General features: G+C 37.3%; 1 protein-coding gene across 1 annotated transcript; it reads right to left on the reverse strand.

Moving 5' to 3' along the window:
* Window positions 1–5,195: 5,195 nt before the first annotated feature.
* On the reverse strand, window positions 5,196–5,816 carry LOC107771203 (uncharacterized). The gene has a single exon (XM_016590544.2). The coding sequence runs from the start codon at window positions 5,814–5,816 to the stop codon at window positions 5,196–5,198; it is 621 nt and encodes a 206-aa protein (XP_016446030.2).
* Window positions 5,817–17,909: the final 12,093 nt, after the last annotated feature.

A 17,909-nucleotide genomic window follows, 5' to 3' on the forward strand; every position in this document is an offset into this window, starting at 1 on the left:
TGAATTTTTTTTTTTGTTGGGTTTCTTTTGGTATTTGAAATTAAATTTACTAAAACCCTAAACCCTTTGAAGGGCACGGGTTGGTTGGAGAGTTTACCGTTACTTTTTTTTTTGGGCAAATAATAACTTTTATTACCAAGTAATAATATTTACAGCTCAAGAGAAAAACAAAACTAAGAACCACAATTGAGTCTAGACATAGTCCTAGACTACAGTTTCCCTATTTCACCATCTACGCCAACAATCTACTTCTAATTGACATTATGTAACGATTCGGTTGGTCGTTTTGAATATTACAATCCCGCTCTCCCATTTACTGCTCAATTTATGCTTTACAGTTGTTATGTGACTTGTCGGGGTGATTGGTTCGGGTTCGGTGAAGTTTTGGAATGAATTGGAACACTTAGTTCCAAGGTTTAAAGCTTAAGTTGAAATAGTTGATCGGATGTTGATTTATGTGTAAACGACCTCATAATAGAATTTTGATGATTCCAATAGCTTCGTATGTTGATTTTAGACTTAAGAGCGTATCCAGATTATAATTTGGAGGTCCGTAGTGGAATTAGGCTTGAAATGGCGGAAGTTAATTTTTTGGGAAGTTTGACCGGGGGGTTGACTTTTTGATATCGGGGTCGGAATCCGATTCTGGAATTTGGAATAGGTCTGTTATGTCATTTATGACTTGTGTGCAAAATTTAAGGTCAATCGGACTTGATTTGATAGGTTTCAGCGTTGAAAGTAGAAGTTGAAAGTTCTTAGTTTCATTAGGCTTGAATTGGGGTATGATTCGTAGTTTTAACGTTGTTTGAAGTGATTTGAGAGTTCGACTAAGTTCGTATGATGTTATGGGACTTTGATGGTATATTTGGTTGAGGTCGCGGGAGCCTCGGGTGAGTTTCGGATGGGTGACGGTCTGACGGATCATTTTTAGTACTTGGCTTAGTGGCTGAAGATTGTTGGTGTATTTTTCTAGTTTTCTTCTTCGCGTTCACAAGTGGGTATCACATTCGCGAAGGGGAATTTGAGGCAGGCAAGATTTTTACTTCGCATTCGCGAGGGGGTCTCGCGTTCGCGAAGAGGAGTTGGGGGTTAGGCGAGGTTGTTCTTCGAGTTCGCGATTGGGTATCGCGTTCGCGAATGGAAAAATAATTGGGGTGGGTTTTTGCCTTCGCATTCGTGAAGGGGAGCTCGCGTTCGCGAAGAGGAGCTCGATAAAGCATTGCGTTCGCGAGCAGTGTCTCGCGTTCGTGAAGGGCAATGTTGGGCAGCACAAATTTGTGGTTCGCGAACGCGAGGGACCTGTCGTGTTCGCGAAGAAGAGTGGTCTGGACAGAAAGTTTATGTTCTGAAAATGGGACTTCGTCCCATTTTCTATTTTTGACGGATTGGAGCTCGAGAAGAGGTAATATTTGGGAGATTTTCAAGGAAAACAACGGGGTAAGTGCTCTTAACTCATTATTGGTCAAATTACCCAAATCCATGATTGTTTTTAACATTTAATGGATGTATTAAGTTGTAAATTTTAGAAAATCCTATTGGTTTAATTTGAAGATTTGAGGGTCGAGTTGATGTAGAAATTTGGTAAAATTGGTATGGTTAGACTCGTGGTTGAATGGGTTTTCGGATTTTGTAACTTTTGTCGGGTTCCGAGACGTGGGCCCCACATGCAATATTTGAGTTAAATTTCTTATTTTATTGAAAAATTAGTATTTTCTTATGGAATTAATTATAATAAATTGTATTAACTAAATTGAATTAATTGTGGCTAGATATGAGGATTTCGGAGACCAATTCACGAGGTAACGGCATAGCAGAGTAAGAAATTACACGGTTTGAGTTAAGTAACACTTTTAAACTTGGTTTTGAGGCTATGAATCCCCAAATTGGTGTTATATAAATTGTTTGGAGGTGACACACATGATAGTTGACGAGCGTGTGGACATGCACCATTGAAATTTTGACTTGAATAAATTTTATGAAGTTGTAAAAATTAAAGAATCATGTTGTTATTTGAGCATTTCCCATGTCTTAGAGAAATTGAGCTGAGGCTCTTATTAAAGATCATGTTTAGGCTACGTGCCAATAATTTGGGATCCATGGGGTCGTGTTGCTGTTAAATTAATTATTTTAAAAATATACATTTCACACTCAATTATATTTATCCATTGTGAGAATATTTATGGGATCGAGCTGCGCGCCGCAGTAGGCCATATTAGCTTTATATATTATTATTATTATTATATGGATCGGGGTTGCTCGCCTGCAGTAGGCCTTATAAGCTATACTATTATATGGATCGGGGTTGCCTTCCTGCAGCAAGCCTTATAGGCTTTATTATTATACGGATCGGGACTGCCCGCCTGCAGTACGCCATATCGGCTTTATATCACGCTTGGGCTGAAGGAGCCCCTCCGGAGTCTGTACACACTCCCAGTGAGCATAGATGATTATATATTCGGGATGGACTTCCCAAGGCATGGACTTGCCTTACTTATTTATATTGTGATGAATTTTCCTGGACATGGATCTTGTCCGTATCATTTATATTTGGGGATAAATTACCCCAGGGCTGGATTGGCCTTATACGGTACTAAGTGACTGACTGTCAGTCGATGTGTATATATATATAGGGATGGAATATCCTTGGGCCGGATTGGCCATAAACAGTACCGAGTGACTGAATGATTTGTGACCAGTATTACATGAGGTCTTTCCACTGAGATGTCATATTCCTCATATCATGCAGTATTGATCAATTTCACTTGTACTGAGTTTAACTGTTGAACTTGAAAGCATGCCTATATTTCTGTACCATTATTTATACTGGACTGTACTTGCGGAGCTCGTCACTACTTTCAGCCCAAAGGTTAGTCTTGTTACTTATTGAGTTGGTTGTACTCATACTCCATTTGCACCTCGTGTGCAGATCCAGGTGCTTTCGGACACGGCGACCATTAGATCTCAGAGTGCTATCAGTTGGAGACAATCAAGGTAGATGCCTGGAGTCTGCTGACCTTGACTCTCTTTCTTTCAGTTATTGTATTGTTCTATACTTTCAGACATGGTTTTATCAGTGAGACTTTGTATTCATATTAGATGCTCATGTACTCAGTGACATGAGTTTTGGGAGTGTTTATATCTATATTTGTGAGATTTCTTCCGCTGAATTTAAATATTATGTTTTCAAACTTAAAAGATATGGTGGTTTATTGAGATTGCCGGCTTGTCTAGTATTGAGATAGGCGCCATCACGACAGGTGAGATTTTTGGTCGTGACATATTACATCAGTGCTCTTTCATGCTTAAGGGTAGAAATTTAGGCTATCTAGTTTCCATGACAAATGTGGCTTCATGGTCCCTCGTTAAAATATTTTCTGTATAATATGTCTGATGATGCAGCGGCTACCTCGCCTTTTGTTCTGAAATAATATTTGATTCCTCTCCTGCCATATGAAATAAACACAACCTGCAAGTGACATTCTGTAGATTTCAACATCTACATTCTTGCCATTACAGTGGGTGACTGCCCAAGCTACCTCATCATGACATCCCATTAGTTCTCTGATTATTCCCTGCCATTGTAGCAGTTGGTGCCATATCTCCACAGATATCATTCTCTACATTACACAAAGGACAAGCTGAGTTTGTGGTGATACCCCATTGCATCAACTTGTCCCTAATATATAACCTTTCATGAGCAACTAGCCTTAGAATGAATATCTATTTTGGTGCACCATAGTTATTGCACACCAGTTTCTTCCAATCTACTTTAGGGAAGTCCCCCCTTAGCTTCTTGCAGTAGTCTTTGATGGAGAACTGATGAATATTGATCAAATCTTGCATGCCCATCCCAACTTGAATCACATACTTACTAGCTTTCACTATTTTTTCTGTAGCAACCATGATACATGATTACACCTAGCTTCCTATATTGGAATGTTTGCACCATAGTAAGCATGAACCCAGCGCACCCATAATCTGTCCTTTGAAAATTGTTTGAAAATGGCAGCTTTGTTCCATATTTCTACATCAACAAAGTTTACTCGCCCCCGCTGTCATGGGATAACACAAAGTTTTCCAAGCAAGAAGTGTTTTGTTAGAACTTCCTGTATCTCCAGTCCATAAGAATCTTCGACATGTTGTCACTATCAAGTTGATTATCCTCTTTGGCAAAACAAAAATATGCGACCAATATGTTTGAATAGCAAACAAGACACTCTTAATTAGCATTACTCTTCCAGCATAGGAAAGAAACTTACTGGTCCAGCTTGTGATTTTACCCAACATCTTATCTATCAATGGCTGACATTGTGTAATAGATAGCCTTTTAGAGCTTAGGGGCACCCCCAGGTATCTGAATAGAAGCTCCCCTTTTAAAAATCCTAGTATAGCTAATATCTGTTGTTGAAGCACTGGATTAACTCCCCCAAAGTATACCGAGATCTTTGTAAGATTGGCAGTAAGTCCAGATGCCCGTGAAAATTCCCGAAAACAGTTGAATAGCAGTTGCACTGAAGTTTTATCACCCTTGCAAAATAATAGTAGGTCATCAGCAAATCCAAGCCGAGTGATCTTAAGTTTAGCACACTTAGGGTGGAACTTCAATGCCGGAATTTTTATCATATTTTTTAGTAGTCTGCTCAAGTACTCCATCACAAGCACAAATAAATAGGGGGACATTAGATCCCCCTATCTAAGGCCCCTCTTTGCTGCAAAAGGTCTACTTGGTTTGTCATTAATGTTGATTGAGTAGGACACTATTTTCAAACAGGTCATGATCTAGCTCACAAACTTTGTTGGAAAGTGCAAACCTTGTAGTACCTGTTCAATAAATACCCACTCTATAGAGTCATATTCCTTCTGCATATCAATTTTGAGCATGCATCTGGGAGATATCCCTTTCCTACCATAACCTTTAACAAGTTCATGTCCCAAGATGATATTGTCTATAATAACTCTACCCAGCACAAATGCAAATTGACTATTATCAACTAACTCAGGCATAATAGCTTGCATCCTCTTAGTAATCACCTTGGATATAATTTTGTATAGCACAGTACAACAGGAGAGAGGTCTAAACTCTTTTACACTAAGAGGGTTCCTTACTTTCGGTATGAGTGTCACTGAAGTGCAATTGATGGGCATGTGCATGTCTCCTCTCTTAAAGAATTTATCAACAGCCTCAGTGATTTTTCCTACCCCCAAATGCCCTGCCAGCCTGTCTTAAAGAAATGGGCATTAAAGCCATCACATCCAGGGGCCTTCTGATCATCAATGTCCATCAAAGCATTGAAAATTTCCTTATCAGTCACAGGTGAGATTAGCTGTAATTGTTGATCTCTGCTAAGTCTATTTCGTTCCTGAAATATATCCAATTGAACAACAGGAGGGCATGTTCCAGCAGATCCTAGCAAACTTTGATAGAATTTTAAGATTTCTGTCTCCACCTCTCTTTCTGTGTGTTCAATGTTGCCATCCAGTGTATTCAACCGTCTTATTTGATTATGGGCCACCATGTTCTTCATGCACGCAAAGAAGTATGCATTGTTTGAGTCTCCCAGGTGTAGCCATTTAACTCTTGATTTATGCTTGAGAATGCTCTCATAAATAGATATCCATTTTTCTAACTGCATTTTAAGCTCCTTTGCCCTCTCAACTAGTACCACCTGTTCATTTGGATCTCTTGATTGGACTTGGATTTCAGCCAAGAGTTTCCTGCATTCCTCCACCTTCTCACCTATCCTTGAATACTCCTTAGTGTTTAGGTTTTTCAATCCTTGTTTCACCTGTTGCAATCTAGTCCAGATGCCATGCATCCCTTGTTTATGTCTTCCATTGCTCTATTCATTGCCCACCACATTTAGGAAATCAGGGTGTTGCACCAAATGATTTAGAAATTTGAATGGTCGTGCACCCTTAATAGGGATGTCTGCAAACTCCACAACTAGTGGTGAATGGTCTGAAAACCCTGGGTCAAGAGTAGTAGCTTCCAAGTGTGTCCATCGAATTATCCATTCACTATTACCTAGTGCCCAGTTGATCTTGCTATGTGTATGATTATTACTCCAAGTATACCTCATTCTAGTTGTCTTTATCTCTGTCATATTAGTGTCCACCAGGAATTGTTGAAAATCAGCTACCTCAAATTCCTGGATTGGGTTCCCATTTAGTCTGTCATCAAGATGTGTGATGGCATTTAGTATACTGTTTACTTTTATTAAACTGTAGGTCGCGCTTGTTCTTTCAGTGACCTACTTTATTTACTTAATTTTCTTTAAAAAATTTCAAATATTCTCAACGACTATAAACACTAGTTGTTTTAGCAGCATTTTTTAATGGATTTAATTATAGGGTGCGACTTTTTCTCCTACCTATATGTTTATATAATTTTGAGTTGTTTGTGTTGAGTTATCATAAAACTTTCTATCACAAAACTTATAGTTGATCCTGTTGGGTTTAAGTCCCTCTTAGAGCTTAAAAGAAGGTGAATGAGAAATGGGGAGAAAAATAAAAATTTAATTTTCTCTCTTTGACAAAGGGACATTGTCCCATATTGGAGAAAAATACTTTTGATGGGTATATATACAATTGCTATTCTTCTAGCTCTTAAAGAGTTAAGAAGAAGGCGAGCCTCGTGCCGTCGTCATCGTCGCTCACTCGACTTGGCTTCGAATTCGGATTTTGTCAAATGATTGATTGATTAATTTTTTTGTATCAAATGCATTTGTAAATATTAACGCAATATTAATTAATACAAATTAGACCGATACTGTAACGGTAATTCAATTTTCATCCGTTTTAATTTTTCCGTTATAATTTGAATTTGGCGGTTTGCATAAATGGCCTTTTTACAAAACAACCATTTTGAGTTGCAACCTTACCTGAGGAGTTGTAACTCTTCAGTATGACCCAATATTTTTGGTTATAAATACATGAACCCTCCCTCATATTTTCCTAACGAAAATTCTGAATTCTCCTCTTCCTTTCTGCATTGTTTTAACTACAACAAAGCAACAGTAAATGTGATTTATTGCCGCCATTTGTGTTTGTTAAAACACTGGGGTTTGAAGTACCGCTACACCAGTGTGCAATCCGTTCTATCCTGGGAGGAAATAATCTACAACCTCGGGTACTAGGAGGGGGTTAAGTTTCTTAAGGATACACTGTGAATTCAGTGGGCTCAGATTAATTTCTACTTCTTCTACATTTCTGTCTATATGTTATTTTCTACTCCAGAATTATTTTACAAATACAGTACTCTAACAAGCTAAAGGAAATTAAATTTATTTTCTGTATTTGTGTTATACTCAATATTCTGGAGACTAAAACCTTTGTGGTTGTCTACTCCTGTTTTGGAGATTAAAACCTTCGTGGTTTTCTACTCCATTTGCTTACTTTAATGTATATTCTGTTTTGGTTTACTATTTGTTATTCGGAGATTAAAATCCTAGCAATTTTCTACTCCATTGGAGACTAAAATATACGTGATTTTCTACTCCAGTTTTATTCGGTTTGAAGATATAAAAATTTCGTCTTTTATTAAACGTTTGTTTGTGTCATTCTTCTACAGAAATAATGACAGAGAACGGAAACCAGACTGTTCCTATGGTGACTGCCAATGCATCGACAAGCCGAACAACACCGGCATTGGCAGAAAAATTCGGAAAATTTTGCGGAATTGATTTCAAGCGCTGGCAGCAGAAGATGTTCTTCTACTTGACGACTTTAAGTCTACAAAAGTTCATTAAGAAAGATGTTCCTATTCTCCCCGACGAAACTCCAGACAATGAATGCTTTCTCGTGACTGAGGCATGGAAGCATTCTGATTTTCTGTGCAAGAATTACATTCTTAGCGGTCTGGAGAACGATCTGTATAATATCTATAGTAATGTGGAGACGTCAAAAGAACTGTGGATTGCGCTTGAAAAGAAATACAAAACTGAGGATGCCGTGTTTAAGAAATTTGTTGCCGCTAAATTTTTGGACTACAAAATGGTTGATAGCAAGTCTGTTATTGTCCAAGTCCAGGAATTGCAAGTGATTATTCACGATCTCCTTGTTGAAGGTATAAGTCAAATTAATACTTATGTTGAAAGTATTAATTATATTATTATTACTAACAGAATTTTCATTGAAGGTCTTATCATCAATGAAGCATTCCAAGTTGCAGCGATGATTGAGAAGTTGCCTCCTTTGTGGAAGGACTTCAAAAATTACTTGAAACACAAACGCAAGGAGATGTCGCTTGAAGATCTCATTGTTCGGTTGAGAATCAAAGAGGACAACAAAGCTGCTGAAAAGAAAGGTCGTGGAAACTCCACAATAATGGGAGCAAACATTGTTGAGGATTCTCCTCAAAATAATAGAAAGAGGAAGAAGGCTTCTGGACCAAAAAGCAACCCAAGCAAGAAGCGGTTCAAAGGAAATTGCTACAACTGTGAGAAATCTGGGCACAAATCTGCATATTGTCGTGCTCCAAGGAAAGACAAGAAGAAGGGTCAAGTAAACATGGTTGAAAAGCACGAAGATATTGATGACTTGTGTGCTATGATTTCTGAATGCAACCTGGTGGGAAATCCTAAGGAGTGGTGGATTGATTCTGGAGCCACTCGCCATGTTTGTGCTGTTAGAGAAATGTTTGCTACATATGCTCTCGTTGGACCCGAAGAGACGCTTTCTATGGAAAATTCTGTAACGGCCAAAATTGAAGGATGTGGCAAGATATTTCCGAAAATTACTTCTGGCAAGGTGGTGACTCTGAACAACGTCCTTCATGTTCCTGAGATTAGGAAGAACTTAGTCTCTATTGCACTTCTTGTTAAGAACAGGTTTAAGTACGTTTTTGTATCTGATAAGGTTGTAATAAGTAAGAATGAGATGTTTGTAGGAAGAGGTTACCTCACTGAGGGCCTTTTCAAACTGAAAGTAATGGTCATTGAGAATAATAAAATTTCAGCTTCTTCTTACTTACTTGAGTCAAATGATTTTATGGCATATACGTTTGGGACATGTCAATTATAAAACCTTGCAAAAAATGATTAATTTGGAAGTATTGCCTAAGTTTGAATGCGACAAATCAAAATATCAAATATGTGTGGATTCTAAGTATGTTAAACATCCTTATAAGTCAATTGAAAGGAATTCAAATCCTTTAGACTTAATTCACACAGATATTTGCGACATGAAGTCTGTCACGCCCCAAACTCGGGGAGCACGACCGGCGCTCAACCGAGTAAATCCGGCCGAGCAAGCCTGTTAGATTTCATTCTACCCAAACTCATTCATGAAATAATAGGAGATGTACTCCATTAATCAAACACTGAAAAGATTTCATTAACAACTTCCCTTTTCATTCCCTTTAGCAGCTTCCTTTATAATTTCCAAAATATTACAAGTTTATAGAATTAATGAAATACACGGTTTCCAAATACCAACATTTCTAGTTCAATTCCTAACTTCAACCACAACCCACAACCTGTCTACGGAGCCTCTAAGTACAATAGAAGAGTAATATAGAAATGCCGGCAATAAGGCCCCGGCTATACCTCAAAACACAGTACATGAGAAACAAAAGATACGTGACCCCGAAATGAAGTGGGGCTCACCAAATCAGCTGAAAAGAGTGCACTGCTATCACTGATCAATGTTGCTTGCTGTAGAACCACCTGCATCCATTAAAGATGCAGCGCCCCCGGCAAAAGGGACGTTAGTACTATCGAATAGCACTAGTATGCATAGCTAAAGTCCTCTTTCAAAATAGAATGCCCATAAAAAAGGGCAACACATAGATACAACCGGTCATAATCAACAATATCCAAATGTTCAGTTAAAACATAATACTTTTCAAAATATGAACTTCATATACAATTTTGGTTGGGAGATCATTAGCACCGATATACCACCGTCTTTATTAACACAGAGTTTGATCACGCCCGATCGGCTAGGCCATCTCCCCACGAACAATGTGGTTTGACATGTGATGCGAAAGAAAGTTGTTACCAAGAGTAGTATCACCATATGCGCAATATGGCGTCTGATCTCTACCCGATCAGCTAGGCCGCCTTCCTACATATGCCGTGTGAGCTGACTTTTCCAATCTACAAAGGTTCCAGTTTGATCCCAATTAAGGGGAATAATATCACAATTTCCCAAAGGTTCCAATTTCACCCCAAATAAGGGGAATAATCTCAATCTACCCCTACACCGGCACGTGAAGTTTCAGGTGTGGGCCTTATGACCCACAATTTCTCAGTTTTGCTAATGATGCTCCCAAAAATATTTTTGATTTGATATGCAAACAGAAATATCATAAATACAATTGTACTTACCTCAACATCTTTCACATTGTATAAATTCTCATTAGTATTTCCAGTCATTCACAACGACAATATTTCCTTGGCTCATTAGGCCATTCACAAGATTCTTTATTCCCGGCACGATGGCCGTATTTCATATTCCACACTTTCACCTCTTTCAATTTCAAAGATCACCATCAAGTATCAACATATAGGATATTTCAGAAATCATATACTTCAAATCCATTTGAAATGAAAACTTCAAACACAAATGGTTTCTTCCCAAAGAATGAGGCATACCATCCAACAATAGAAACACACATGAAAATCATAAACAATCAATTCACCATTTATTCTTACAATGCTCTTCCCTAGTAATGACAATGTACCAGTTCAACACATGAGTATATAGAACTCGAATCACACTAGATATATTTATAAAGCAAAGCATTAGTTAAAGCAACCACTAATGGGCATGAATTGAGTACAAAAGCCTTTAGGTAATTCTATCTTCGAAGTTATTTTTAAACAATTGAGTCGAGGCTCATTTCATATTCTTTATCGCATCTTCTCAAATCATTTACACTACTAGACACAATCATAACTTAAATTCTTGGCACGTAGGCCACACTCTATATCCCCAATTAATTTATTTCACTTCCAATCATATTTATAGATTATCAACAATAAGACATTTCATCAAGACTTTAGGTACACCTATGAGCAATTAAGAGTCTTAAGAATGTTGAGATTTTCTCACACAATTTGGCATATTATCTTTCATTGAAACACGACTCAAAGCCATAACCTTTTAATACGCAACCCATACTTTGAAACTTACGGAAATATTATGGAATTCAATTCTAGGAGAGAAAGTTTAGCCAACATACCTCAATCGAGCTTCCTTAACTCTAGAATGATCCGGAATTCTTAGCAATCCCGATCTATTTTGAGACATAACAAAATTGAACCATAATTAGGAAGATATTCATTGTCTTAGCTCTTTTGAGCATTTTAACAAACACTAGGTGTACAAATTTAACTACAAGGTTCTTCTACAAGATTTCCTTCACTCCACAACTCAATCCTTACTTATTTCATCTCAATAATCTTTCCACAATTTTTATTGGTACATGCATGTATAAATAATAATCTCATACCCATGAATCATACATCTAATCAACCATCTTCTACCCAAATTCAAAATTAAAAATTAGGGTATGGAACCTTACCTCTTAGATGAAGAACTTGTGAGTTTTCCTTGTTAATCTTCCAGGATTTGAGCAAGACTTGATGAATAATTAGCCTAGGGTTTCCTCTCTGTCTAAAACACTCTCCCTTCACTCTAAAACATCAGATTTTTTACTCAAAAATGACCCTTTGCATGTATTTAACGAAGTATGGTCGGGTTTTAAAAATCCAAAATGGAGCTCCAGAACAGGTTCTGCGGTCGCATATGCAACCGCATATCGGTCGCATAATTACAGACCAAAACGATCAAAAAGCTGTCCGGGTATGCGATTACTATGCGGTCCGCATAACTGTTATGCGATCGCATAATGCACCGCACAATAGTTATGCGGTCGCATAGCCGACCGCATAATTGCCCCCAGACTGGCCCTGCTCCTGCTCACTTCTGCGGCCATTATGCGGCCCGCGGAGTGATTATGCGGTCGCATAATGGACCGTATAAATGCGCTTTTCCGCCAAAAATTTTTCTTTACTTTCCGGTGCATTGTTCAACCCAAAAAGTCCGAATCCTCAAACACGTAAACCTACTCCGGCACCACGTAACCTTGAATTCACTTGCGAAATTTACGGGGCTTTACACTGAAATACTTCAAACTTTTCCGGGGTATTACAAAGTCAATACCATCTCGCGGTGGAAGGAAGTATTTCATAACTTTTATTGACGACAGTACTCGATATTGCTATGTTTACTTACTTAATAGTAAAGATGAAGCAATAGACGCATTCAAGCAATACAAAAATGAAGTTGAAACGCAACTTAACAAGAAAATCAAAATGATAAGAAGTGATAGGGGTGGTGAATATGAATCTCCTTTTGAAAAAATATGTTTAGAATATGGAATTATTCATCAAACAATGGCCCCTTACACTCCCCAATCCAATGGGATTGCGGAAAGAAAGAATCATTCATTAAAGGAGATGATGAACGCATTGTTGATAAGTTTTGGTTTGCCACAGAACTTATGGGGGGAAGCCATTCTTACAGCTAATCGGATACTAAATCGAGTACCCCATAGCAAAACGCAATCCATTCCATATGAAAAATGGAAAGGAAGGAAGCCCAACTTGAATTATTTTAAAGTGTGGGGGTGTTTGGCAAAAGTGCAAGTTCCTAAACCCAAAAGGGTAAAGATAGGACCAAAAACTGTTGATTGTGTTTTCATAGGATATGCAACCAATAGTAAAGCATATCGATTTATGGTGCATAAATCAGAAAATCCCGACATTCATAATAATACGATTATAGAATCAGATAATGCTGAGTTCTTCGAGAATATATATCCGTATAAAAAGGAATATGAGTCAATTGGTGAAGGATCTAAATGACCTCTGGAAGAAACAAAAGAAAGTACGTATAATTAGGAGGATCCAAGACGTAGTAAATGCCAAAGAACGCCTACTTCATTTGGACCAGATTTTGTCACTTTCTTATTGGAAAATGAGCCTTGAACATTTAAAAAAGCTATGTCTTCTTCGGAATCATTATTTTGGAAAGAGGCAGTCAATAGTGAAATAGAATCCATACTGAACAACCATACATGGGAATTGATTGATCTTCCTCTAGGCAATAAACCATTGGGTTTTAAATGAATTTTTAAAAGTAAAATGAAAGATGATGGTACTATTGACAAATATAAGGCAAGACTTTTGGTCAAAGGGTATAGACAACGAGAAGGTCTTGACTATTTTGATACATAATCTCCATTTACCAGAATTACGTCCATACGAACGTTAGTAGCATTAGCTATGGTATATGGTCTTGAAATTTATCAAATGGACGTTAAAACGGCTTTCTTAAATGGAGAGTTGGAGGAAGAAATTTACATGGAACAACCTGAAGGGTTTGTAATTTCAGGTAAAGAAAAGAAGGTATGCAGACTTGTTAAGTCACTTTACGGACTAAAACAAGCACCCAAACAATGGCATGCAAAATTTGACCAAACAATATTGTCAAATGGTTTTAAGATAAATGAATTTGATAAATGTGTGTACATTAAAAATGTTGCAAATTACATAGTCATTGTTTGCTTATATGTGGATGATATGCTGATAATGAGTAATGACATTGCCAACATAAATGCGACCAAGCGTATGCTAACTAGCAAGTTCGATATGAAAGACTTGGGAGTTGCCGATTTAATTTTGGGTATTAAGATCCATAAGACTTCTCAAGGTCTGGCTTTGTCACAATCTCATTACATAAAAATAGTACTTAACAAATTCACGTACTTAGATTTTAAATTTACAAAGACTCCAATTGACGTGAATCTTGCGCTTGCAAAGAACAAAGGCCAAAGCATATCACAATTGGATTATGCTCGTGTGCTAGGATGTTTAATGTATATCATGAATTGTACTCGACCAGATATAGCTTGTGCTATAAGTAAATTGAGTCGATACACGAGTAATCCAGGTCAATCTCATTGGATGGGGATGAAACGAATTTTGGGATATTTAAAACATACCCAAGACTTTGCTTTGCACTACAGTAATTATCCTGCGGTGATTGAGGGATACTGTGATGCAGATTGGATCACCGGTTCAACTGATTCTAAGTCCACAAGTGGATATGTATTCATTATTGGTGGAGGAGTAGTATCTTGGAAGTCGTTCAAACTAACGTGTTGTCACGACCCAAAATCCCACCACAGACGTTGTAATGGCACTTAGTCATTAAGACTAAGTAAGCCGAGTACAATTACATTTCAAGTTTTTTTTAAATAAACAATCGAAGTCAACAACGGAATCAAATATGAAAACCTCCCAAGACTGGTAATACTGAGTCACGAACTCTAACTGAATACATGAAATGATCTCAAGGATCGAATACTCAATACTATTTGAATAATAATTAATAGTACAATAAAATGGAAAGACTCCAAGGAACTGCGACGACAAAGCAGCTCTACCTTGAATCCTTGCGATAGCACTCTAACTCTGTCTGAGTCCGATATCTTCAATACCTGACTCTGCACAAAAATGTGCAGAAGTGTTGTATGAGTACACCACGGTCGGTACCCAATAAGTATCAAGACTAACCTCAGTGGAGTAGAGACGAGGTACAATCAAGACACTCACTAGTCTAATAACTATCGTTCACATATAATTCCTCCGAATAAATCTCTTTCAAATATAATTCCCTCAAATAAATATCTTTCAAATATAATTCCTTCAAATAAATCTCTCTTAAATATAATTTTCACAAATAAATATCTTTCAAATATAATTCTTTCAAATGAATCTCTATCAAATATAATTTTCTCAAATAAATATCTTTCAATATAATTCTTTCAAATAAATCTCTCTCAAATATAATTTCCTTAAATAAATATCTTTCAAATATAATTATTTCAAAAAAATCTCTTTCAAATATAATTTTCTCAAATAAATATCTTTCGAATAAAAGTCACCCTGTGACACCTCATTTTAAAATCTAAAGTACGGGTCTCAGCCCAATTTCATATTTTTACGGCACCTCGTTCCAATTTCTCTATCACAACCGCACGGACAACTCACGTGCCAATTATCATTATCATTTAACTACAATACCTCGTGCCCACATTTCATATCACAACTGCACGGACAACTCACGTGCCAAATATCATCATCATATTTTTTCCGGCACCTCGTGCCCACATTTCATATCTATTGCGGCGTGCAACCCGATCCCACATAATATTAATCATACATGTTACGGCGTGCAACCCGATCCCATATAATATAATCTGCCTGGCAATAGCCACAGACTCCCAATTTTAACATAAATCATACTGTTATCAATTTACCAATAACAAGATAAATTGCACAAGGTATAAAAATAAACATAAGGAAAATCACAACATCACACAAAAGTTACCAACGCAATAACTCCACATCATCACATAGCATCCCTGATAATAGCCACCCTTATCTCTCATATAGCTACCCTTATCACTCCTATAATAGCCTCCCTTATCCCTCCATCCTGACAATAGCAATAGCCACCCTTATCGCTCATATAACCACCCTTATCTCTCCTATAGCCACCCTTATCGCTCCGCCCAGACAATATCCCAATACACACAACAACTGTGAAATGCCACCCTTATACCCACATAATATCAACAGTGAAATGCCACCATTATATTCTCAAAATAATAACTCAAATAACACAATAATTTACACGGAATATTATCACGGGAACATAACAAAATCAATTCATATCACGATTTGCCCAATGGCCACAACCCATTCTAAAGATATAACAAAATCAATTAATTTCACAATAAATAGCCCAAGGCTCCACACAATGTGTGTAAGACCTCAAAAATAATCAACAGAGATAGAAAATAATCAGCATAGGGCGACGCCTTCATTAATCCAAATTTTGATAATTATATTTATACTTCTTCTTAAGTTTGTTTAATTAATTATTTGCAGATGGAAAATCCATAATGAAATTAAATTCTAAGAAATATCAAATCATCAATTTCACGGAATCCACATAAATATACAAGTAATGATCACATCAAATTATCATACAAAAACAAATTCAACAAACGTGAATTGAGGCATGGCAAATAGACGATTTAATAAATGCCAACAATTATCCAATTTACTACATAATATGCCTAATACTTTAACCCAATATAGTTTTCACATATAAGCCCGAGTACGTACTTGTCACCTTGCGTACATGACTTTTCACATTTCACAAAAATGGCACATAAGTCTCGATGCCTAAGGGGTAATTCCCTCACTTAAGGTTAGGCAAGATACTTATCTTTTTGAAGTTATCGTGATATTTCAAAATTGCCTTCTTGGTTGAATTGAACTCCGGACCATTTAAATCTATCCAAATTAATTGTATAACTTCATTAAAATTTATCAAAAATAATTCCGGATAATAATACGTCGACTTAAAAATTTATTCCTAAAAGTCAATAAAAGTCAATGCGGGACCCGCCTCTCGGAACCTCGACATAATTTTTATGAAATTCGAGCACGCATTCCGATACGAGTTCAACCATACCAATTTTATCAAATTCCGATAACAACTCGACCTCCAAATCTTAAATTTTCGTTATTGGAAGATTTTGCCAAAATCCTGATTTCTTCCATTAAAATCCGAATTAAACGATGAATATAATCATAGATTCATGAAATATAAATAATTTAGGATATAGAACACTTACCCCAACCAATATTGTGAAAAATCCCTCCAGAATCGCCCAAATCCGAGCTCCAAGAATTTCAATCGAAATGAAGAAATGACTGATTTTCGACCCCTTATGTTTTTGTCCATTTTTGCTTCTGCGGACACATTTGTCACACATGCGAGCTCATTTTTGCGAGCCAAAATCTGCTTATGTGGAATTCCACTGACCAGATACCCTCGCACCTGCGGAGTTCTTTTCGCTTCTGCGTAACCGCAGAAGCGACGACCATTTGCGCACCTGCGAAGATCCTGCGCTTTTGCGCTCCATGTACCGCATCTGCGATCACGCAGGTATGGTAAATTCTTCGCACCTATGACCTCAGTCCACCCCATCCAATTTCTCTTCTGCGAGCTTCATCTCGCTTATGCGATGGTCGCACATGCGTACATAATTCCGCAGGTGCGATTCCAATAGCTGCTGCCATTTTCCAGCAGCTTCCTTCAAGTCCAAATTGCTCTGTTAACCTTCCGAAATCCACTCGAGGCCCTCGGGACTTTAACCAAATATACCAATATGTCCCAAAATATAATACGAACTTAGTCGAGGCTTCAAACCACGTCAAACAACGCCGAAATTATGAATCGCGCATCGAATCGAATTATGAGTTTTCAAATCTTTCAACTTCTATATTTTGTACCGAAACGTATCAAATCAATCCGGAATGACTTTAAATTTTGCACATAAGTCATAAATGATATAATGGAGCTATTCTAATTTTCAAAATCTAAATCCGACCTCGTTATCAAAAATTCAACCTTCGGTCGAACTTTTCAAAAATCTTCTATTTTTTAACTTTCACCAAAATGCGTCGAATTGTCCTACGGACTTCCAAATCCAAATCCGAATATTCGCCTAAGTCCAAAATTATCATACGAAGCTATTGCCATCATCGAAATTTTATTCTGGGGTCGTTTGCTCAAAAGTCAACTCTCGGGTCAACTCTTTCCATTTAAGCTTCTAAACAAGAATTGTTCTTTTAATTTAATTCCGAATCTTCCGAAAATCAAACTCGACCACAGCCGTGGATCATAATACATATTACGAAACTGCTCGAGACCTTAAGTCACTGAACGGGGAGTTAATTCTTAAAATGACAAGTCGGGTCGTTACACGTGTATTGCCCGCTCTACAATAAAGGCTGAATTTATAGCCTTAGATAAAGCGG

Source organism: Nicotiana tabacum, chromosome 17 (genome assembly GCF_000715075.1).
Source record: "Nicotiana tabacum cultivar K326 chromosome 17, ASM71507v2, whole genome shotgun sequence".
Taxonomy (NCBI): domain Eukaryota; kingdom Viridiplantae; phylum Streptophyta; class Magnoliopsida; order Solanales; family Solanaceae; genus Nicotiana; species Nicotiana tabacum.